The 24,982-nt window shown below is 42.0% G+C and overlaps 1 protein-coding gene and 1 long non-coding RNA gene across 2 annotated transcripts in view; one reads left to right on the top strand and one right to left on the bottom strand.

The window, feature by feature from the left end:
• The window catches only part of Hsd17b11 (hydroxysteroid 17-beta dehydrogenase 11), a 35,838-nt gene extending 11,223 nt beyond the window's left edge, over positions 1 to 24,615 (top strand). Inside the window, exons 4-7 of the mRNA XM_003469377.5 lie at positions 4,785 to 4,891; positions 10,376 to 10,513; positions 17,719 to 17,835; positions 23,900 to 24,615. Coding sequence (XP_003469425.1) covers positions 4,785 to 4,891; positions 10,376 to 10,513; positions 17,719 to 17,835; positions 23,900 to 23,990 — 453 coding nt within the window. The 3' untranslated portion in view covers positions 23,991 to 24,615. The remainder of the gene's footprint in view (positions 1 to 4,784; positions 4,892 to 10,375; positions 10,514 to 17,718; positions 17,836 to 23,899) is intronic.
• On the bottom strand, positions 11,320 to 16,614 carry LOC106027605 (uncharacterized). The gene is made up of 3 exons (XR_001201191.2): positions 15,661 to 16,614; positions 13,976 to 14,116; positions 11,320 to 12,686 (listed from the first exon to the last, which is right to left on the bottom strand). It is a non-coding gene; the product is annotated as an uncharacterized LOC106027605 (long non-coding RNA).
• Positions 24,616 to 24,982: the final 367 nt, after the last annotated feature.

Genomic DNA, 24,982 nt, shown 5'->3' with positions numbered 1-24,982 from the left:
CTAATGATCTCACTTCTCTAAGAAAGTTTTGCAGAGCAAAATCACAAGGCGACTACAACATGAGTCAAAACTGTAGTCAACCAATAAGATTACAATATTAGCCTCTTGGCTATTGTTGATCCAATAGTAGCAATGTCATATAGATGACATCATTAACCTTGGCCAATAATCTATAGTCTGTCTTATTTTTAGTCTTAGTTTTAGTAGCCTCAGTCTTAATCTTAACACTCTTAGTCTTAGTGGAGGGGGGGGGGGAGAGGATGGCCCACCTCTAATGAGATAATGGGAAATTTCAAAAAGGATGGGACCAATAATCTCAAATTTCCATTTATCCCCTAGGGAAGTGTATAAATCGGGCCATTATGACTTTAATCTTTTTCAGAAGCACCTCCAGCCACAGCTTTGATGTGTTCACATCTTTTTTTTCTTCTTCTTTTTTATTGTTACCAGGGATTGAACTCAGGAACACGTGCTTACAAGGCAGGTGCTTATGCCGCTGAGCTAAATTCCCAGCCCTATGTGTTCACATCTTCTACACTGACTTCCCCAAGGGCCCAGCCCTGTCTGACTGTCTATAATATTTTTACCTAACTTAGCCATCTATAATAACATTATGTATAAAGACTTCACTTTTCATGCTATGACCAGATTCCACCAATTGTCCCTCACACACACAAATAATAAATCCAGTAACTATAAACTTTCAATACTGTATATGTTTTAATTCTAAACTAGATGTTTACATCTGTGTGCTTACTTAGCAATAAAGAAAATAATAGAAACCATCTCGGGAATCGTCTGTGATCCCACAAGGGAATCCAGGTTACTTTCAGATTCTTGTAACAGTGAGGCCTTGTAATATTTCCTGGCCTAAAAAACTGCAGATTGCATTAAGTTTTATATTGATAGCCTGTGTTTCTGAGGACTCCAAATAGTTCCCAAATAGCCACTTTCATAAAAAAAAAGGGTCCTTCCATGCTCTGAGGGTGGGAGATTGGGGTAGTTAGTATAGAAAGAATATTGAAACTGGTGACAATGCAGCCTTGCTTTGTGGTTTTGTTTTGTTTTGTTAAAATTTTATTTAAAGATAAAAAAGAAAAAGGGTACAAGTTTTACAGAATTTCAGAAAAAATAAACAGTAGGAAATCACTAGTTAATTACATATTGTCATCTTAGAAATAGTTGTTGAAGTTACAAAATTAAAGCATATAGAGGGGACTTTCAAACAGTGAGACTGCAAACAGTTTTGTTCAATGATTCAACAAAACTCAGTAATATGGTTATCTATCTTGTACACTTATATCTTTTAGAGAACTTTCTTTTCCTTTCTTTTGTACAATGACAATTACACATTTTGGGTTTTATTACTCCCACAGTTCCTACTACTTTCTTTCTTTTGAAGAAAGTAAAACCAAATGTGACATACCAGGACAGTCAGTCAAATCAATATGATGGACATAATACATAATGTAAAAACAAAATACAAGGTGATCAACAATAGTTACCATAATGCCTCTTGTTATCTTAAAAAGAATTTCCTATATTATCAGTTATAATAAAATTGAACCAAACAGTAAAGAAAAAACCAATAAAACCAAAACATTGGAGACATTAGAGGACTTCAAAAGAAGATAATAGTCAACCAGAATGGGCGTCACAATGAATCTTATTGTCTTCATAGTTGTTGCCTATACTTTCAAACTTGGTACTATCAAGCATAACAGAATAGAGGAAAATCAGACAAAACAAGATGGTGAGAGCAATACAGAGTTTTAAGTCAAGTTAATAGGAAATCAAAGTGGGTTACTACAATATATCCTGTTATTTTTTATTTATTTTTCCCTTAATTAAAAGGTTAAAAATGAAAAAGTAGATAATAAAAAGGAGATTGAGATAAAAAAAAAAGGAGGGCATAACAACAAAACAGCATAAGTCAAAACAGCCATTTAAGCAAAATAGTATTTCACCACAAGATAATCTCGACTTAATAGTAGTTACCATAGTGTCTCTTCCCTTAAAATCTTTGGGCATAACTTCATATACTGTAGTATCAAACATATCAAGACAGTGTAAAACCGTTCAAGAGAATGACAGTATTACAGGGTATTTAGAATCAACTAACAGAAAATGAACAATGATTTCTTTATAATCTCCTTGTCTATAAAAGTTTTTGTTTATATTATCACATATAATAAAATCCAATAAGACACAACATGTTAAAACTGATGGAGACAGAAGAACAAAAGCTTGATTTGACTTCAAAACGAGAGGATATTAAATCAGCACTACCTATTATGATGTCTTGTTTTCCCCAAAATGGCTGTTCCTACCATCCAACCTTCTCTGCTTCATTTCTGTTCAGCTCTTTTTCTGTCATTAGTTGTCAGTTTGTCTTCTTCATTTTGCTTTCTGCTCCATTCATTGGGGCCTCTCTGCCACTGTTTCTGGAATCTTGGTACTTTTCATTTTTAGAATATCCTGCAGTATTCTCTGTAGAGTTGAGTTGGTGGTTGCAAATTCCCCTAGTTCCTCTTTATCCTGGAAGCACCTTGTTTTTCCATCAATTTCCAGGGATAGTTGTGCAGGATATATCAATCTTGGCTGGAGGTTATTATCTTTCAAAGCTTGAATTATTTCCCCCCATGCTATTCGTGATTTGATGGTTTGTGCCGAGAAGTCTGCTGTAATTCTGATGGGTGTTCCCTTGTAAGTGATCTGTTTCTTGTCTCTGATGGCTTTTAATATTCTGTTCTTATATTGGATTTCTGGAATTTTGATTATTATATGCCTGGGTGTTGCTCTGTTTGGGTTGTAGGTGGCTGGGGTCCTGTATGCCTCATATATCTGAGTATCTTTATCTTTTGCTAAATTAGGGAAATTATCCTGGATTATTTCTGTGAATAGCTTTGTAGTTCATTTGTTTGAGTCCCTACTTCTTCTTTTATGTTCTTAATTCTTAAGTTATAGATCCTCTTATCATCTTCTAGTCCTTGTATTATTGCTGTTTGTTTTCTTGTTATTTTAAAGAAGTTTTTCATTTCATGCTCCCACCTTACAAATCTGTCCTCCAGTTCTGATAATCTATCCTTGGTTTCTTTCAAGCTGTTATGCCAGCTTTCAATAGAGTTTTTAGTTTCCTGGTAATCTCTTTGAACCTGCTTTATGTATTCTATGTTTTCTCTATTTTCTCCATCAAACAATTCTCCCCTTTTTTGCTGTTCTTCCATTCCATCATCTGTTTTTTCTTGGGCAGTGCTTAGCATTTCTCTAACTATTCTACTTATTTCTTGCTTTATTTCATTAAATACTTCATTTTTGAACTCATCTATGAGGCTCCAGAGATACTGCTTTATGTCCATAGGTGCCATGTCTGATATTGCATGTTTTCTGTCTTCATTCTCTTTTGCATTTACCTTTCCTGGATCAGTGTTCTCAGGATTGGGGACTGAGGACCCTTTTTTGTTGCTCCCTTTTCCTATACTTTTTGTTCCTTCCATACAAGCATCTGTAGGAGGCCCAGTTTTTGTTTTTGTTTTTGTTTTTTCTCTTTGTCTGTTACAGTTTGTTTTGAATCCTCCAGCTAGGTGTTCCTGCCCACTGCAGTGTACTAGGGAGACACAGACCTGGGCAGCCTCTGCTGGGCCCGCCCCTCCAGGTCAACCTACTGAATGCTTCACTGCTAGGGTGCACCGCCAGGTGCAGAGACCTGATTTGGGCTAGCCTACTGGGTCTTAGTCCGTGGCGTCACCAGGCCAAGCACTCCCCACCGCTCCTGCTTGAGAGGGGAATATGAGACTAAAGTCACTGCAGGGCCCTGTTCCAGCTAGTCTGCTCATTCCCAGAATGTCCTCTTTTGGAGCCTCCTAGTCTATGAAAGGGTCCCCATTTCTCTCACTCACTGCAGGTTGATGCAGGGCTCCCTGCCAGTCCCACTCTCAACGCTGATTGGTTCGCCGATTCCAGCTCTTGGAGCTTTCATGCGTCTCTCTCCCTGCCGTGTGGATTGGGACGCAGTAGCGGCAGCAAGAAATTCAAATCACAGCTTCCAATGGTGCGGGATCCAGCTTCCGCACTGAGATTTTTATCTGTTCCTGTTATAGCATCAGGATTGCATTTCCAGTTGGTTTCTGTCAGCTTAGTTCGTTGCTGGGTCAGCAGGGTACATCTCCCCTCACGTAGGACTCCTCACATGGCACCGCTCCTGGATTCTAAACTGGTAATCTCAGAGAGCCTCTATGGCTGCTGTTATTTGTCCGCCATGTTCTCCTGGAAGTCGCTTTGTGTTATTGCTTCCACGTCAAACAAGCTGTTTTGTAGGTTTCTAATCTTAGTAGTCAGATGGGTTTGAGCACCCCCAGCACTTACCCTAGGTGCTCAGTCAGCTCAAGAACATGAACCATTGGGTGACCATGGGCAGGCTGTACTTTGCTTCACCGCTAATGTTGGATCAGCAAACACTTCTGCAGTAAATTCTCACTAAGTGTAAATTCTTTCAGTAGCTAGAGGAGTGTTCCTATGGAATGTCTGGGCGGGTGGAGAAGAGCTGTGGGCGGAGGTGGAGGATGGGGAGCAGAAGCAGTTTGAGCTGATTCTCTGCCTGGGTTTTTCTAATGTGGGTCTGCAGATGTACTGCCTCCGGTGGACGCCTATGCAATTTAGGTTTTTCCCCATTTATACCAGGAACAGTGATTTTAAAAAATCAACTGTTTCGAACTAGTCCCAGTAGATCTGTGAATTGGAGATATTATCTAATTTTTTTTCCTTTCACTGCCAACTGTTTCCAGACCACGAAGGCATTCCTCCCCGCGATGATGAGGAATAATCACGGCCATGTGGTCACCGTGGCATCCGCGGCCGGGCACACGGTGGTCCCCTTCCTGCTGGCTTACTGGTAGGTGGCGCGTGCTGGGTTTCCAGCTGGGTTGCTAGGCGCCTTCTGTCTGAGGAGCGCCCCCTTTGTCATGGAAGTGCTTTGGAGTTGCCAAAATAAGCAGAGCACAGTCTCCTGTAAAACAGCCGCATCCGGTTAATCCTCGCCAGGTCACCCCCAGGCGGTTATAAAGCAGCAGGGGGGGGGGGTCATCCAGGGATGAACCCGGCACCCGGCACAAAGCCTTTCTCATCCCTCTGAGCAGCGAGGGATTAATAAGAACGTTTTCGTAGCAGGAACAAAATTAAAACCAGTAATTTTTATTATTAATAAAGATAAGCAACATTTCATGGAAACAAAACTGAAAAAGAGCCTGTGTGTATATATTTGTATTATCTGATGTTCTAAACAGTGAGAGCAAAAAATGAAATTTTAAAACTTAATGCTTATGCATTCCTGTTTATTTATTTATTATTATTAATTATTATTATTGGTTTTTTGAGACAGGTTCTGGCTGTGTAGCCCAGGCTGGCCGCAACCTCTCAGTGGTCCTGCTGACTCAGCCTCCCAAGTGCTGGGATTACAAGTGTGGACCACCACACCTGGCTGGTTGTCCATGCCTCTGTAATACCCAAGGACTGTGCTGTAACGAGCAGGTCACGGAATGGTGTGCTGCCTGGGCTCCGCAGACCTGATGGGGAGTGCACACCTAGTAGCTCTTGGCTACTATTATGTTCCATCAAACCGTAACTTCAAAAAAACCAAAATGAAACTCGAATTATAATTATGCAAATGTGTATGTATACAAGTAATGCTGGCATTTGCTCACTATCATCGGGTTCTTTTGGAACCCAAATTAGCAAAGCAGCGTGGATATCGGTTCCCTTTTCTGCACATGTGTTTGTTTCCTGTAATCCCAGCACTCTGGGAGGCTGGGGCAGGAACCAGGATCGTAAATTCAAGCCCTGTGTCAAAATAAAAAGTGAAAAAAGGGCTCGGGGTCCAGTTGAGTTCCAAGGCCCTGGGTTCAACCTTTCATAATATTAAAAACATAGCTTTTTGATTTGACTAAAGGAAATTTGACTGAAGGAAAGAAGGAAGGAAGGAAAAGGTAGGGGTAGGGGAAGGGAGTGGGCAGGGAAAGGAAAAGGAGGAGAGAAAGCAGAGGAATGAAAGAAAAACAACCTGCTAAAGCAGCCGGAAAGCCGACCCGCGGTGCCCAGCCCTGTATTTGACTCAGACTGGGTTTGAGAGGGTGGTATGTGCACCCCAGCCATAGCATGCTGCCAGAGCTGGTGAGATTTCACTCCCTCATGGGCTTCTAGCTCAGTGGCTGGGCTGTTGGGTAATCAGGTGTCCTTGTCCCTCTGCATGTTGAACACCAGCTCGTGGATTTGTTCCATTGAGGACTTCTCAACCAGAGCCAAGAGAGACAGGGCTTTATGCACAGAGGATGTGCTGTGACTGGTGGTGGCACTTTGGGGGAGACATAAAGGTTCCCCATCAAAGCAGCGGGCCACCTACAATTGCCCCAAGTATGCTCTACCTAGTTCTAGGCAGCAGCACTTACGGTCCCCGCAATGGGCAGGCAGACCCCCTGAAAATGGGCCTGGCTTTATGAAATCCACACAAGGGCCAGGCATGGTTTTCCGCCCCCCTGTAAATCCAGCCCTCTCAAAGCTGAGGCAGAAGGATCTCTGCGATTTCGAGGCCAGCCTGGGCTACTTAGTGAGTTTATGGTCATCCTAAAGTACACAGCAACAACTTGTCTTGACCCTCCCCACCAAAAAAAAAAAAAAAAAAGAATTTAAAAAGGAAATAAAGACAAAATACACAGAGGGTCTCACTAGGACTGACAGGGCACCACTGCAGCCACACGCATGGTTTGTACCCATCCAGTTGAGGGACACAGCTGTGGTTCTGAACTCGTACAGAGCTCTTTGGAGTGCTCAGCGGCCACCAGCCTGGGCTCCTCAGTCACTGCGGTCATCTTCATCTCCTGATCACTGGGACACTAAGATTTCTGCAGGCAGACAGTTCAGCAGCTGGCTGTGAAACTCACACATCACTTTTTGAATGCAAGCACTTTTGTTGAAGTGCAGTGTATATTTATAAGCAAAGAAGTCCTTAGTGCCCATCCCAGTGAGCTGCTCCTAAGTGTGCATCTGTGTCAGCAGTGTGCAAGTCAAAACTAGAGCGTGGCCAGGCCCAGGAGCCCCTTGGATCTCTTCCCAGTCACCAGCCCCTCGTGCGTCCTCACATTAATTTTGCCTGTTTTCACTTTTATACATGTAACGCACAGTGTCTGGGGGATGCATCCCCGCTGTCTTTGATCGATGTTGTGGATCCTTTTCCTGGCTGTGCGGTTTTGCATCATGCAACTTGACTGTAATAACTTCCTTTTTGTCTGCCATTTACTGAAGTCATTTCTGGGAGAGGATTGCGATGAATATTGACCAATTGCTTACTGGTTGTGTGACCTTAGGCAAATGACAGGACTCTTCTTTGCTTCATTTCCTTCCTCCGTAAAGCAGATGAATTACCTGGTCCCTTTGTCCTCTCAGAGCCCAGCAGGGTGCTGCAGTGCCAGCTCACATCCTGGGCGCCTGGCCTGTGGGAGCTGACCATGGTGTTCAGGCCCCGGATGTGGGGTGAGCCCAGAGAGCGCTGTCCTGAGCGCACAGCCTGGACCCTAGTAGAGTCTTAGTAGTCTATTTTAGGAGAAAACACTTGGTTTCTTTGTGGACTTAACTAGCGTTCAGTAAATATATTGATTGATGCGAAAGATGCGAGACCACAGAACTGAACTCACAGGAGAGGGTGGGAAACCCTGATTCTAAGATGGGTTTTTTCCTGCTTACTGAGTATTTTTCCACTAGTATCTTTAAGAGGAAAATGAGTTGGCTAATAAGCTTGGTCAACCCAATAGCCCATTTATGGGGGTTGCCAGGATAGGAAGACCCAGCAAAACCTTAGCCTGTAATGAAATGTTTTTCAGAGGAATAATGTGGAATAAAACGTGAAAATTCAGAGTATGTACATTAAACAATTTGATGTGACTTTATAAGCAAAGGGTGGGGAAAATCTCACACACAGGTTCTCTGTGATATTCAAAATGTACGTTCAAAATAGGTATCTCTGAGGCACTTCTGTTCTTTTGCCTAACTTAAGAAAAATCAGACATTAGTGAAAGAAAAAAATTACTGATAACCTCACCACACAGAAATAACCATGATAAGCATTTGTGATAATTTTTATATATAAGCATGTGGTGAGAAAAATTGTAAATGTAGATGTAGCCATCACTGAGAAAATCCTGCATTTTTAATCTAAAATAATACATTTTGCATGCTAATAAAAGCATGTGTGCAATGTTCTTTTCAATTTCAGTGCCATCATTTATTAAGCTTATCTATCATTTTGAGGACTTGCACAAGGCTCTGGGCTTAATCCCAAGTAGCTCTCTCTCTCTCTCTCTCTCTCTCTCTCTCTCTCTCTCTCTCTCTCTCTCTTTTTAAATTAGAAGGAACAAAAGTCTTGCCAGGCATGATGGCACACACCTGAATCCCAGCACTAGGGAGGCTGAGGCAAGAGAATCATTGCAAGTTTGAGACCAGCCTGAGCTAAAGTGAACTCAAGACCAGCCTTAACTGCTTAGTGAGAACCTGTCTCAAAAAGAGACAAACAAAACAAAACAAAACAAAAACGCTGTAAACCCCCAGACCAAAAGAGAAAATTTTTTTCTGGCTCTGTAATTAATGTCTTAGACAGGGTATCTCCCTCTTTGGCAAGAGAGAGCTATCAGGAGTTCCAGGTCAACGTCCTTTAAACTTCAAGCCCATTTTGGGGTGTGGATCCTACAGATGCTTTTGAATGGTCCAGGTCTGGAGCTCAGTGGCCAGACCAGAGCAGACCAACGCAGATCGGTCACCACACTTCATTTGTAACCGTGACGTAACCAGGACAAGGGGCTGTAAGTCCTGATGACCAAGCAACAGCTGACGTTTAAATTTCTCCAACTGTTTGCCTTCAAGGAAACATTATTGGAGACCTGGCAAAGATCTCCAACTGCCTGTATGAGGGGTGCAGTGAAGGATAAAGTAAGAAACAGAGACAAATTCAGTAACGCATGATGGTGGGCTGGGAGATCAGTGCCTCAGGATGGGCAAAGACGCAGATCCTCCAAACCAGCCACTCTTTTTCGGGTGTCTACACTGCTGGGAGGGGCTAGCAGAAGATCCAGGACTGCAGAAGATTCAGGGGTCAATGACGCTGTAGCAACACACAATGCTGAGATGACTCAGGTGGGTGGGGATGATGCAATGCTAAGAAGGGTCTTGCTCCGGAGTGTTCTTTCTCATCCTCTTAGTAGTTTAGTTTAGTCTCAGTGGTTGGGAGAGGGTGACCCCTCTCAAGAGTTAATGTGGAGTCTCAAAAGGATGATGCCGCAATCCCAAGGCTCCATTTATCCCTTAGGGAAGGATGCAAACTTAGCCATTGTAAGGTCCTGATCCCCATTATGTATCCCATGGACTGTCCCTGGACTTCAGTCTTCAAACTAACTATTTCTTTGGGGTAAACATTTAGAGATGATGTCAGGCCTAAAATCATAATGCACTGTTAATGAGTCATCTGATACCTTTGTCAAGCAGCCTTCTAGAAAATACTGTCAATTAACCTGTGCTTTGAGGAATATAAAGATGTTTCATTGTTTTGATTTTTTTCACCATTTTTTAAACACTAGACTGAAGCTTTAAAAGATTGCTGGATTCAACTGTCTAAAATAAAAATCCGAGCCAGGTATGGTGCCACACATCTGTGAGGTCACATCTCTTGGGAGGCTGAGGCAGGAGGATTGTCTCATCCCAGGCCAGTCTGGGGTACATAATGAGTTCAAGGCCAGCGGAACTCCACAGTGAGACCCTGTGTCAAAATAAATAACATAAAGTTTTTATATTGAAAAACAGTATACTTATCCACATATCCTTACCCTTCCTGCTAAGCAAAAGCATTACTGTGTTGTCCTTTATGTTTATAGGAATTACTCCTTAAATCCTAAAATGCTGTAATGTGTGAATGTAAATGTCATATGCACTGATACTTTTATTTTGTGAGCTTTCTGCTAATATCTTTAGCAATGTATATTTTGGAGTGTTGTCTTATTCACTGAGAAAAGTTAGCTTATTTGTTTATTGTCTTTTGTTTTTGTGATGCTGGAGACGGACCCAGGCCTTCTCATACACGAGGCACTGGGCCTCAGCCCAGTCACAGCTGCCATGCTCTAACCCTGATCCTCGTCTTTCGTGTTGCCAAGGTTTTACTGGTTGACCAGTATGTCCCTGGCATCTTAACTTGGTTTGGAGCATGGTGTATACTGGACCCGATCTGCCGGGGGACCCAAGCTGGTAGTCACCAAGTGATCCCTGACTAAGCCAAGCAGGAGTCTAAGCAAGCAGGCCTTGGGGTGATTTTAAGTCAGCCTGTGAACTCTCTGTTCATTTTCAGCTCCAGCAAGTTTGCTGCTGTTGGATTTCACAGAGCTTTGACCGAAGAACTGGCTGCCTTAGAAAGAACTGGAGTCAAAACAACTTGTCTCTGCCCGAATTTCATCAACACTGGCTTCATTAAAAACCCAACCACCAAGTAAGTGGACACTGAAATAGAGGCAGAAGGGTTAGTGGTGGCTCTGAGCATCACTCATTCTTTGGATTTCCCTAAGTAGTTTAATCCCCCAAACACCTGATACTCAATGTCCTTAGTTTATTTTGCTTTCAGCTTCTGTAGATCGTGGGAAAACAGATGGAGAGACAAAGAAAGCAAGAAAAAGTGAGAGGGAAGGACTGTGCATATACATACGAATGATACGTTTTCCATCCTAAACAGTGGTTCTCAGACGCCAAGACACATACTTGTCACTGGGAGTGCCTGGGACCCACACTGGGTCTCCAAGCCAGAGATGATTGCCTTCTGGGTTGGCTAGGGCAGGATGGTGAGAGGGAAGGGGTCCTGTTTAGAAAGCTTCATAGGTGACTGTGATGGAGCTGACCAAGACTGCATGTGGAAAGCTCTTTCCTTGGTAATGCAAGGGTTACCCTCCCAGAGGTGCACTGGGCCAAGCTCTTTCCCTGATTAGAAAATGAAATAACGTGTGTTCACTTTGGCAGCACACATACTAAAAAAAAAAAAAAAGTAAAATCACAAAAGGTTAGCTCTGAGTATAATTTTCAATGTTTTCTCTCTTTGAGACTAGATTTAGTGTCTTTGTAATCATAATGCATATGCATACTTTTTTTTTTTTTTTTTTGTCTTTTTGAGACAGGGTTTCACCATGCAATTCAGGCTGGCCTTGAGCTCACTTTGTAGCCCAGGCTGGTTTCGGACTTGCAGTGATCCTCCTGCCTCAGCCTCCCAAGTGCTGGAGTTACAGGAGTGCACCATCACGCCCAGCAATAATGCATATTTTTAAAAATCCCAACATTACAAAAAAAATCACAAATCAGAAAGTTCCTTTTCATGCTTCCATAATCTAATGGAAACTACTCTTTAACATTTTTATAAATGTCCTTTTAGTGGTCTCTATGTGTAGAATAAATGTCTAAATTTTTAGGAACTGGATTATAGAACTAATGAGGCCCTAGAACCAGTAAATAAACTGCTTCTACACTATTTCATTTCATGGACATCTCTTCCTCTAGAAGCTTATCAGTGCTATTCTGTGTGTATTCTATTACAGGCATCTTTTCATATTGATAAAACAGACCTTTACCATAAGGTTACTGACTACAGTGTCTCCTGGTGAGATTTTTAAGATTGTTTTCAGTTTTCTGGATTTTTAACCTACCAAAGCTATCGCGAACATCCTGTGCGCATAGTATTTTCACATTTGGATAATTATCTCCTTCTGTTAGATCCCAGAAGCCCGCGTGAGAGGGTGCACAATTGTAAATATCCACGTGTCCCTTCCCCCCAGAGTGTGACCCTTTGGTGTTCTGGCCCACAGAGCCGGGACCACATCTTGCTCTGGACCTCTTTATCTGTCTGCCTTCTACTGGTCTTTTAATTACCGCAGTACAGTGCATCAGCCGTCCTCTTGCTCTGCCGGGATGTCTAGCTAATGCCTGCAAATGTGATCTGTAGCCATTTGACTTCGTTGACGGATTGCATGTGTCCTGGTCTGCTCCCTTCTCTCTGCCAAGCTGGGGGCTTGGTGAGGAGCCTGAGCTGCTCTGTTCTCCCCATACCTTTCTGTCCATCGCACGCACATTTTTACCCAATTTCCTATTACCTGTTGCCCTAATGTGTATTTTTGGGATTAAAAGTCCTAAAAGTATTTTTCCCTCATGGCCTTTAGGTTCTCGGAGGTATTTAGAAAGATCTTTTCCATGCCAACCTTGAGAAAATACACATTCACCTTCTTTTCCACTTGTTTTGCTAGGAGATAAACACTACGACACAAAGCCAGTGCTAAAAAATAAAATGAGCAGCTACTGGTAGATATTTTATGATTGCGTTTTTACATTTGAGTTTTTGGCTTCATGAGAATGTATTAAACTGAGGTTATTTCTAGGGGTACAGCTCCGAAGTAGAGAGTGCTTAGTTAGTGAGCTGTTATATGTTATTCGTTAAATAACACGTTATTTCCTCTCCCTGAAAACGTGTTCCATGATCTGTTCCTGTATTTACATGGATGCACCTATTCTATTGCATTATTGAGGTTCAGCTTCTAGATGTTAACACTTCATCCCTTTTTCTTCCAACCGAGCTGCTCTGGGTGAGAATATATTTGAAAGGAAGGAGAACTCTTCAGTGTAGACACCTGGGAGGAGAGAAAGCTCTGCTTTAAATGCTGTGTGCCTCAGCCTCAGCCACCACCCAAGTGGCCCAAGTAGAAAGCCAACATTAGGCTGAGAATTGGGGGCCCTCAAAGAATCTTAGCCAATACGGATCCCCCTAACTTGTGATGAGCCCACCCCATGATGCCCCCAACCTTGATGGGACTAGAGCCCAAGAAACCCACCGGAAGTTGGAAATACCAGAAGTGGAAATGCAGGTAGCAGGCCCAACCTGCAAAGGGGTGTGCTGCAGTCCCCTGTGCCATTGGGACGTGGCTCGGGGTGGGGCTGTGAGCATGGCCAGAGCACTAGGGAGCTCCAGGAAGCCGAAATTCAGACCTGAAGCAGGGCCACTGTTAAGTTGAGAACTCTTAAACTGTACTATCTGGACTCCTGCTGTGGCCCCAAAAGTCCATTTATAAGACACAGTTTTGTTAGAAAGCAACAGTAAGAGTGAAGCCGGATGCAGCGGGCGCCCTGTGCTCCCAGCCTGGGGAGGCTGAGGTGGGAGGTTCTGCTGAGCCCATGAGATTGATGCTAGCTGGGTAACATCGCAAGGCCCCACCTCAAAGCAGATGAAAAATAAAACAGAGGTCAGAGTGTATACTTCAGCAGGCCAGTGCTTAAATTCATCTGTCTTAATCAGTAAAAGCCTAACTGCACGCTGAAGGGAAAAGAAAATGAACAAATAAGATTTAACTTCAAGGAGTAGAAAGGATTGAGTCCACTAAAACTACGACCAAATGAAGAGAAAACTTGACAGTTTTGTCTGTTGCTTTCAGATTTAGGTGCTCAAATAACATCTGAGTCTTTTTTTTTTTAATTCAATCTTTTTCAGGGGGTGAAAAACAGCGTACTTTTTAGTTTTCATTGAATTTTTTGACCTTGCCAAGACAGGCTTGCAAGGCAAGAGCGCCCTCTCTTGGCAAAACTCCATTACTCCAATTAAACCTGCGGGGACTTGCTAAAATGTGACCGGAAACTGGGGCCACTGCAGTCCAAGGGCAGGGCTGTCATCCTGCCTGGGAAAGGGCTCCTGCTGGGCCCTGCACCCCAAGCTAAACGGGGTGCAGATGTGTCCTAAAAATGAGCTGATTCTGAAAGCAAAAGCAGTGTAGTACTTCTGGGGGAAAGAGCATGCCCCCTCACTGAACACCATCCACTCTGGGATGCTAAGTGAGACCCACCGTTTTCTTAGGCTCTCAGCCATCCCCTGAGGGAGGCTGTTGTTTAACTAGCCCAGGAACAGCAGAACGCGCACCACGCTACTCACAGTCAAATTCCTGCGGGGAGAAGATTGAGCCAGCCTCCAAGGAGCCAAGTTTGAAATAGTTTCTTTTGCCTTGGAATCCAAAGTTTCTCTTCGAGGACTCCACCAAACTTCAGGGGTTCTTATGTTTAAACATGTAACTCACTGCAAAGAGACAAGGTTCCAGGGAAGGCTGTAATAAATCATCTCATGGAGTTTATGAGAATCAGACGTAAATCTGGTGCTCTAAAGATTAAGAATTATATTTGTTAACTAAATTTAAATATCAATAGTTTAATTTAATTTTTTGGTACTGGGGATTGAACTCACAACCTCACACTTGCCAGGCAGGTACTTGTGCTGCTGAGCTAAATCCCTAGCCCTCAATACTTTATTTAAAGTATATATTGACAGCCTGTTAAATTCAAGAAGACCTTTGTGGCCCTTAGATAAATTCTCTCTAATTTCCCCATCTGGAAGGATAGATTGGTCCCCTGGCCATTGCTGGACTATTCCTGCCCTAATTTCTGAAATACCTGGAAGAAAAATCTTTGTGGTAGTGAGTTTTGTGTTGTATCATGAGAAACGTGAGCTAATCAGCTTGTGAAGAGAAAATTTTCTTTTGCCTTGTTTTTTGAGACAGGATTGTGCTATATATGCCAGGCTGATCTTGAACTCACTGTGTATCCTATGCTGGTCTCGGGCATGGATCCTCCTGCCTCAGCCTTCTGTGCGCTGGAATTGATTACAGGCTTGTGCCACCACACCTGGCATAGCTTGCAGTGCATCACATGAATTTTGTCAAAAAGACACATTATTGTGGGTGTGTAACATCCACATTTACTCTTTAGAACATTTCTATTGATGAATTATTAATTTTAATTTCATGAGTTTTATTATATTACACAATGAGCACTTAATAGGAAAAAATCCCCCAAAAAAGCATTAAATTTTTAATATTGCTTCAGTGTTTAAAACATCAATATTTTCAGTGACTGTTTTTGGAGGTACAAAGTCTAAAAAAATAACACCAGATGTAAATTCTTACATGAACTACAATGAAAATACCAATAGCACTCTACCAAAAAAATAATCTTTACTTCAGTTGTCATACCTAAGGCCATCTGCACACATGACATTGATACATTCCATATACACGCAGCACTACACTGACCGCACGTGTCTTTTGCTGTCTTGGCCTTTTTAAAGCACATACTTGACACCTCAGTGGTCTTGGGCATTTTTTCAGAGGTTTTTATACAATGTATAATAGGAACATAAAATATCAATAAACTAGTGTATTAAATTCCTAATATGTATTGCACATTTAGAATAAACATCAGCATTTTCCCATCATCTGTGTACTTGCTTATGAAACCTGGAAAATAACATCCAAAATAAATTCCTATGTGAACTATAATAAAAATTCCTATAGAACTCTACGACAAAATAATCTTTGCTTCCCCTGTCCAGCCAAGGCAGAATTCACACAAATGTGTAATGAATGCTTAGAGCAGACATCAGCATTTTCACATCAGCTGTTTACTTGCTTACAAAACCTAAACGGTAACATGAAAAATAAAATTCTATGTGAACAATAGTGTAAGCACAAACAAAAGTCTAGCACAGAAATAAGCACTGCTTCCACTGCCACACCCAAGGCCTCTTCACACAAGACACTGCACGCTCCACACACAAGCATGGCTTACACTGATAGCACCTATGTTCTGTTTTCCTGCCCTTTCTTCTGGGGCACAGCTGGCATCTTCTTGTTTCCCTGTTGCTGTGGTAGTCTTTGTGGTGCTGGTCCTGCCTGTTCACCCGTCAGCTCACCGGTGTGCTCCACAATTGCTTTTACTTAGTTCCCTGTGCAGAAAAAAAAATTGTTTTTCCTCTCTTGTAAATGATCTCTTATGAGTTCCAGTCCCGATCCTCTAAGAAAATTTCTCAGTGATATCTTGCATTTGTTATTTTCTTTGTTAACTGTAAAACTATTTATGCCGCACACTTTCAGGATTGAGTAAAATGTAACAATTGGCTGATACTTTGTGTTTCGAGTGGCATCACAGTTGTTGCCTAACTCTTTCATAACATCTACTGTAGCTTTCATTTTGTTGCAGAAAGTTTCCATCTCCAGCTTCCATTTTATGGAGGTTTCCTTATCAGTATTTCTATCCTGGTGAAATGTTGACATCAGCAGACCAGTTTGTTTTACTTTGCCTTATATAAAGCCAATGTTATATCTTTCTGAAACCCAACATTGTATTATGTAATTCTCTGGTTAGAAATTGCAAAATTTCATGGGGAATTTCTGCTTTGTTTGTGTGTATTGGTCAAGTTTTGCTCTGCTAGCAAATGTAACATCAATTGGAAACCAGTAAACCAATTGTCAAATATCATACTCCAGTTAGTTTGGCAACAGGAGCAATGAGTCTGTTCACAATATCATTTGGTTTATTACTATATGAATAAGGACCTGGTGGCAGAGTTCCAGATAAAATTCTAAATTGAAAGCATAACAAGCTGGGTGTAGTGGCACTAAGCCCAGCATTCAGGAGACTGAGGCAGGAGGATTGCTGTGAGTTTGAGGCCAGCCCGGGCTGCAAAGTGAGTTCAAGGTCAGCCTGAAATGAACAGCAAAATCCTGCCTCAAAAAGATAAGGAGGAGGAGGAGAAGGAGAAAGAAGTTTAATATCTGCTTATCTGCATATCTGCAAGGGCATAATTTTGAAGGCTGAATCTGCCATATTTTGAAGGTTTTTGGGGAATACACTGCCTGAAGCTAGAGCTGCTGGAGCTGAAAGGCTGCATAATGCTCATCAGTAGTCATGTATTCAGATGACATGTAGCTTGATGGTAACCACAGATCTCTCTAACACTGAACAAATATCAGCTAGATTATCAGTTTTTCTTCTTGTGAAGTGGTTCTGGCATCAAATCTCAGGCAGTTTTGAAGGAAGTCAACTGTCCTCAGTGTCACCATTATTCTGCAGACCTCAAGCCCACACCCACTGCTTTTCCATAAGTCTTCTATATTCCTCTGATTACTATGCAAAAGCCCTGCTAAGTACAGTAGACCTATGAATACTTTCAGTTCAGTTAATGAGGTATCATAATAAATACATTTTTCAGTATGCATATCAGTGTATACAGAACATTTTATTTGTATGTCAGCACTTGTGTATTTCACAATATCTTGCAGCATTTCACCTGTTACAGTTTCCAACACAGAATGACAATGCTGGCATTTCATTTAATAGGGTTTACCCCTGCCAAGATTCCCACTATATTTTCATACCTAGTTCTAACATTGAGTTGCATGACCATTTTGTACCATTTCAACCAGTCAAGTATGTATGCACATTGCTGGTTTCTTCATCATCTAAATCAAAGAGGTCTGCATTACTTGTGTGTGTATCAGTTGATTCTTGCTCTGTTTCACTGTCACAGAAACTTTGCCTGACATGGCCAACATCAAAGTTATTATCATCTTCATTTTCCATGCACGAGTGATCTGACCATTCACTTTTGAGCCCCTCCAAACTTCGGAAATCTTTTTCTTTTTTTCTTTTTTCCTTTCTTTTTTTTTTTTTTTTTTTTTTTTTTGTCTTTTTTGTTTTTATTGGTATTAGGGATCGAACTCACGACTGCCTGCTTGCAAGCCTGGCACTTATGCCTCTGAGCTAAATCCCCAGCCCCCTGGAAATCTTTTTCATGTGCCATTATGTTGAATTGGGCTTGTGCCTAATGCCTGCATCTGGTTTCAGCTTGGGATCTATCCTGGAGCCTGAGAAAGTGGTCGACAAGCTGATGAATGGCATCTTGACTGAACAGAAGATGATTTTCGTCCCATCTATTATCCACTTCTTAACCTTGATGGAAAGGTAAGTAAACGGTAGGCAGTTCATGTCTGTCAGAAGTATAAATGAGCATTTATCTACCGCATGTTTTTATTCATTTAAAATTAGACAATTGATAGCATGGAATTAAATGGAATTGAGGTAATAAAAAGAATGGATGCCACTGATTTTAGAACGACGGGTGTTAATCAATCAAATAAGAGTAGTATCACTGTTGGGTAGAGGAAGCAGATCATTTCCACGCGTTTTTGTTGCTTGTGTATTTCTGGAAGTCTTGTCTTAGAAATGAGTGACCTGAGTGCCTGGGAGGCAGGATCCTTTTAAAGGATTTTTCAAGTACTGGAATCAGCACAGTGAGATGAAAGGATTCCATGGCGAGGCTGTCAGTCTGCATTCACAGACAGCACTGACATTTTACTTTGGGGGAGTCACAACAAAGGAGTTGCTGAAGATCTGTTATGGTCACAGAGATCCCTGCCCCTGACTGCTTCCAGTGTCCTCCGTACACTAGCAGCATTGGTTTTCCCAGAGAACTGTTTAGAAATACAGACTCTTGGGGCAGGGATGTAGTTCAGCAGCACAGACACCTGCCTGCCAACGGTGAGGTCATGATTTCCATCCTCCGTATCAAAAGGAAAAGAAATACAGACTCTCTGGGAGAGGATGGGCCTTTCAGTAGGATCTCAGACAATCTGTGTGCCGATTAAAATGTCAGTAGGTCCGAACTTTGGTGCACAATGGAGTTTAAAAACCTGGGAGGTTTTTAAAGTGTCAGAGCCTGATCCTGTCCTCCAGGATCCTGATCCACTTGGTGTGAAGCACAATGTGGGCTTGGGAAGATGCAGCAACTTTGCTGCTACTTCAATTGTGTCACCAAGATGGGGAGCTACAGGTTTAGTATTTTGGGTGACACTTAGGAAACAGTGAGAGGTCCTTCGGTCACCAAGGGACAAAATCTCTTGTTCCTGTGCCTGGGCTAAAGCTTCCCCAAGTCAGTGGGAATCAGGATCATGGGAAACCTATTTTAAAATAGATTCTCGAATTTCACTTTCAGAGATTTTAATACAGAACGTTTCAACTGTGACTCAAATCTGTGTTATGATAGGTACCTGCCACCTAGTGACCTAAAGATTGAAAATTTCAACAGATCCAAAATATGACCTGTGTTTGAATTTCCAGCCCCTAAACTAGAAACACAGACCATGGTTGAACATGGCCCAGGCACTTGATAATTGTCTTAGTTACTTGTCTCTCATTACTGAGACAAAATACCTGACATCCACAGGTAAAGGGATGGCTTGTGTCTAGATGTCCCACAAAGCTTTGTGTGGGTGTAAGTGGGGCTTTTTCAGAGGTGGCTGAGTCTAGACTGTGTGCTGCTGGAATTGATTCATCGTGCAATGCTAGGCGCAAGGACACTATGATTAAGTGTCAGCACTACACACGCTAAGTAAGTAGCCTGAGTCAGATGTAAGGGACAAAAGAGTTGCGGTCATCCCTTGCTTGCTCTTACTGCCTGCTGTGGACTCTTTGTCCTCTGCGATGCCCCTCTGCCATGCTACCCTGCCCTGCAGCCAACTATACGGACTGAAACCTCAACAAACTGTGAGCTAAACAAACTTTTCCTCCTTTAACTTTGGGTGTCAGCTGTTTTCTCTTAGGAACAAGAAAAGTAACTGAGACAGGTGTCCAGCTTCCAAGCCCTGTTTTAGTGCTTGCTGTCTGACTTTTCTTTGTACAACGACTCAGTGCCGAGCTCCTAACATGCTTAAGTAGATGTTGGGAGAAAAAAGATGAGATCTCCTATGTGTCCACCATGAATTTATTTTTATTTTATTATTTATTTACTTACTTATCGGGTTCTGTCCTAGATCCCCGATCTCCCAAAGAGTGTAGGGTGGAGGTTAAATAAAAAGAGACAAATTGTATGATTTATAGGGCTCCAGAAGGGTCAAAACCCTTTAATTAAGCTCGAGGCTTCGAGGGTAAAGACAAAGGATTCTCTGGGTCAGTCCACTTATATTAGGACCAAGGACAAAGGGTGGAGAGACTGAGGAAAGTGCAGGCAATGAGCAGGACCTTGGGAGTCACTTCAAGGACATCTCCAAGTCATGAATCAAGTCAATTCAGTAGCACTGTCTTATCATGAAGACATGGTAGAAGTGAGACTGTAGGAGTAATCTTTTCAGCTACAGTCTCTACCTTGTTAATTGGGGTTGGAGCCAGAGTGTCCACTGCTGTGCCCTTTGAGGTCTCTCTGGCCTCACAGGCCACTGCAGGCCTCAGCCAGGACCAGTGATTCATAGAGGTTCACTTACTAGGAATCAGCTCCCATCACTAGGCAAGGGGCCGAGGCCTAGGACAGACTCACAGATAAACATAGAAAGCCAATTAGTTAATTTTAAATCCTGCTCAGAACCACTTTGCTTCGTAGTGGTCTCCAACATTTACTTACTTTTTTTTTTGAGACAAGGTCTCTCTGTGCAGTTAAGGCTGTCCTTGAACTCACTGTGTAGCCCAGGCTCAAACTCTCGGTGATCTTCTTGCTTCAGCCTCCCCTAGTACTGCGATTACAGATGTGAACCACCACGCCCAGCTTCTCCATCACAATTTGAGACATTTTCTTAACACAGGAGCTCCTGAGAACACTTATGAACAGGTGTTAATTTTTCCATTCACATGTAAGCAGGTTAAATTCAAAGGGCAATTGGTTTAAGCTCAAAACTAAGCATATTGTTTGCATTTTTACTGAGCAGTTCTACTTCCTGTCTTTCAGCAGAATATTTAAATGATATGAATTATAAAGTATAATTTTGGCTCCTGGATTCACTTTCTTTTCAATACCAAGTTTTTCTGTAGTATTCAGATCCTCTCAGATCTTTTGAAAACTAAGGGAGTATATTTATTTCAAATGTATATGTTTCTAAAGGTATTCAGGCCACTCCTGCCCTAAAGAAAATTAGGCCTCCTCCTTTTCCTTTTGGAAAGAATATGAATTTAATGGAAAGAAACGTAGTAGAAACCCAAGTTAAAGTTCTTTTTTCTAAGTTCTTGTGCAGTGTTTAATTTCACTTTCACGTTAGTATTTCTCCAAGTGTCTTCCCCAGGCCATTCATACACACAGCATGTGGCAGGGGAAAGGCTGGTGGTGCTGGTGGTGGATATTAAATGAAAAAGACAAAAAAAAAAAAAAAAAAGTGCACAGCTGCTGGGCACAGTGGTGTACACCTGTAGGCCCAGCTACTCAAGAGGATCCCAAGTTTGAGTCCAGCCTGGGCTGCATAGTAAGATCGCATCTAAACACAGTACGGATCTCGGGGATCTACTTAGACTCTATTACATTCTGTGAAATGCAGCTTAGCAATGAGCATTTTAAACCAGCAAATGGTGATGTGAACATTCTCGAGGGCTTAAGCCTTGAAATTCCTGGAATGTTGATAAGGACACCTTAGGGCAGGGGTGCACAGCCTGCTGTTTGTGTCAGCTGAAGGCTCTGGAAGGGTCCCCACCACTGCCCTAGCGGATGTGGTTCTGTACTTTACAAATATTTTTGTATAATAGCTCATTAAACTTCACAGAAGGCCCAAACTTCACAAAAGGCCCAGGGAAGAATGCCAGAGCAAGTCCCATCATAGCCACTTTTTGAAGGAGAGACCACAGCTCTGTGCTACCCAGCAGCTCGTTCAAGGTCCCCCACCCTGATGGGAGACTCAACTGCAATGTTGAGTGTGGTCCTTCAGCCATGCCCTGGACAGCCATGACCCTAGACAGCCATGACATTCCAACCTGTGAAATAAGGGACCCAAATTTGGGCCACTGTCTAAAGAGAAAGAAAATGGACTCAGCCAGAGCAGACACAGAAAGGATCATCATCTGTGGAAAAAGAAAATAAAACAATAAAATTTGGAAGATGCCCATGACCTGTCATTAGTCCCAGCTACACCAGAGGGTTAGTATTGTTGCCTGGCTGTGTGAAGATTGGTTGGCTCAGTTGGTGTGGACAAGCATGACCCAGTTTTTACAATGATGAACCAAGTGATCAGAAATTTAAGGAATATCTGTAGTCCCAGTACTCCAGAGGCTGAGGCGGGAGGGTTGCTATGGCCAGCCTGGGCTGCATAATGAGTTCAAGGTCACCCTAACTACATAGTCAGACCCTGTCTCAAAAGAAAGGTGCTAAGATTCAGTGAAGTGAATGCTACATTCATTTACTCATAATGAAAATAGCGTTGAGTGAGAATCACATGACAAAAACCCGTGTCAGGGGCATGTGAGGAATTGCTCATAACTTCTTTCTTCTGTTGGCAGTTCTGGATGTCCTGATTTCAGTCTGAAGTTTAGAGGAATTAAGTCTGAGGAACTCAGGATTCTCTCCTGCACTGTGGTTATTAGCCAAGGCGAGGGCACTGAGGAGACAGATGGTGATGAGGGGGAAATTCTGTGCTAGGCACACCGTGGCCTGCAGAACCTCCATTGAAACATGCTTTTCACATCAGCATCTCAGATGCATGCTGTGGGGTCAGGGGGGTTGCATGGAGCCTTGGCCGCTAGGCAGCCCTTGGACTTACGGTGTACTGGAGAGCCAGGCTGTGGGTTGGGCCCTGAGGAATGCAGGCCTGCGGGCTCCATGGGCAGCCGTCTTGTGGTGCAAGACATTATGAGTGGCCTGGTCTGCGAGTTGGGAGGGCCCGATCTCTTTCCCGGGTGGCTTCAGGAAGCAACCTCTGGTTAGAGGCTGCATCGACTGAATAAATGCTTTGTTAAATTGGACTCTGTGTGGATTTAAATGTCATACTTGGTGAGAAATGCAGATTATAGGCAGACATGGTGGCACTTGTTTGTACTCCCTGTCTCAAAAGTAAAGTGATAAAAAGCCCTGAGGATGTAGCTTGGTGCAAAAACCCTGGGTTCAACCCCCAGTACTGTAAAAAATAAATAAAACATGTTAAACGAAGATTCCCCCACTGGACTTACATCCCTACAGTTAAAATCTTCTGCCGATGATTACTCTTGGGTTTATTATAATCAATCCCAAGTTAGAATTAATCCAGGCCGTTTGGGGCAATGTGATTATATCTCTCTAATTTGTTTTCCACCACCCTAATCTAATCATTGCTGTTTGCTATTTACTCATTTATTATTATTATCATTTATTATTATTTACACATTTATTATAGTCTAATCATTTCTGTTTGCTCTTTACTCATTTTCTCAATACCTAGTAGTTAGTCTTTCTTTTACGACCCTGATAAGTAATCGCTTGTTTTCTAGTTTTAAAAATAGTGCTCTGAACTAGTTTGTGGTGTTTAGGAGTTCTTCGCCATCTGGGTCTGCTGAAGCGGGTGCTGGGTCTAATGGGTGTGAGGGGCTCCAGCGTGCCTGAGGCACAGGAAGTTCCATGTTATCTTTTTGTCTTTGCTCTTTTGAATCAGGGTCTCACTGAGTTGTCCCTCAGGCCTCAGACTCCCAGTGTTAGCTTCAGGCTCTTTGCCTTATTCTTAATCACCTTTTCTTTCTCCGAGGAGCTTTTTAGGTCTTTATTACCATATCTGTTCCAGTCTGAGATGGCTTCTGAAGTATGTTGATTATTTTTCTGGCCTCATTTTTATTACTTTTCAAACCGTCTGTATTTTAAAAATTTCTTCAAGACTGGACCCAACTAATGATCTTTCTCCTCTCTCTCCTCCTCCTTCTTCTCTTTCTCCTCTTCTTCTGCCTCCTCTTCCCCTTCTTCTTCTCCTTCTCCTTCTGTTCCTCTTCCTCCTCCTCCTCTTCCTCCTTGTTCTTCTTCTTGAGTGTTTTCGAGATAAGGTTTCACCATGCAGTTCAGGCTGGCCTCAAACTCACAGTGATCCTCCTGTCTCAGCCTCCCAAGTGCTGGGATTACAAGCATGCACCACCACATCCAGCTTATTTTTTTCTTCTTCTTCTTTTCTTTCTATTTATCTTTGAATAAAATGGATTTGAGTTAAAGTTCTTAATCCTGTCTCAAATGAATGCATGCTACATAATAAATGTATATTAAAAGAAGATACTTTACAAATGCACTTGATATTAATTTCCTAATTTTTACGTATCTTTCTTCTAGGATCCTTCCTGAGCGTTTCCTGGCACTTGTAAGACAAAGGATCCAAATTAAGTTTGATGCAGTTATTGGATATAAAGATAAAGCACAGTAACTATCAGGTTTTCTTGAAAATTGATTATCAAGTTTAAATTGATTCCATTAAATATTGATCAGAATTTTAATATTTTTACCTTTGTTTTTCCTAATTATTCTTCTTGGATCCCTGAGAGCACTCATTTATTACCACTTATTATTCAATGTAAAACTAAATTCCTGTAATACAAACAAATACCTTAGAAGTTGTTCTTTATGAATAAAAAGAACAATTTCACAGCAATAATTCCCCAGATTTTATGACTCATCTAAAGGTTTGCAAATTTTATACTATACATGTTTACTTGAAGATATGTTTTTTTAATGGTTCTAAAACTGTATGTAATTCGTACCTTATTTTATACTGTTTAAAATCAGAAGCTTCAAGTTATTTAAATATAACAGAGGACTGTACCGAGCATTGAGTGTTCACAGTGAGTTTCTCGATTCTCAAACTTCTCCTCCTGCACGGTGGCACTGTTTCCTGAGAAGCATCTGGTTTGCTAATGCCCAGCATTTCGGACAAGGAGACAGGAGATGGGTACATGTTGCAAGCGTAAAAGATGTTCCAGGCATCAGAAGCTGAGAACTGGAGGAATGTACTTACGATGGCAAAGATAATAAATGGACCAATCTTAAACTTAGTATTTCCACCTTTTGTGTCTTAAGTCGAACATGGCTTAACCTGCAAAGGAGAAGAAAATCAACTATGTAATCAAAGGTCTTTGGCATCTAGAAAACATAAGAGTGAGGCCAGCGACCTACATGCTGAAAAGTAAGCAGGTTTGTTGGGTTTCCCCTAAAAGAGTACCCTCCAGACTATCATCTGTGAACCAAAAAGCTCTACCAGCAAACATCAAAGCACAGTTCTGGTCCCTGTTAAACGCAGCAAATGAGGTACATTTAGGTCCAGAAACTTCACGTGGACAGATTTGTATCAGATTCTAAGCAGAAACAGATTTTTAACATTTGTGAAGTTGTAAAGGCTTCAGATTTATCTTAGTTCATTCA

This window comes from Cavia porcellus, unplaced genomic scaffold, assembly GCF_034190915.1.
Source record: "Cavia porcellus strain 051 isolate PalLab524CR breed Dunkin Hartley unplaced genomic scaffold, mCavPor4.1 scaffold_5, whole genome shotgun sequence".
NCBI classification, from domain to species: Eukaryota; Metazoa; Chordata; class Mammalia; order Rodentia; family Caviidae; genus Cavia; species Cavia porcellus.
Note: the sequence above shows the minus strand (reverse complement) of the source record. Positions and strands in the feature narration are given on the sequence as shown.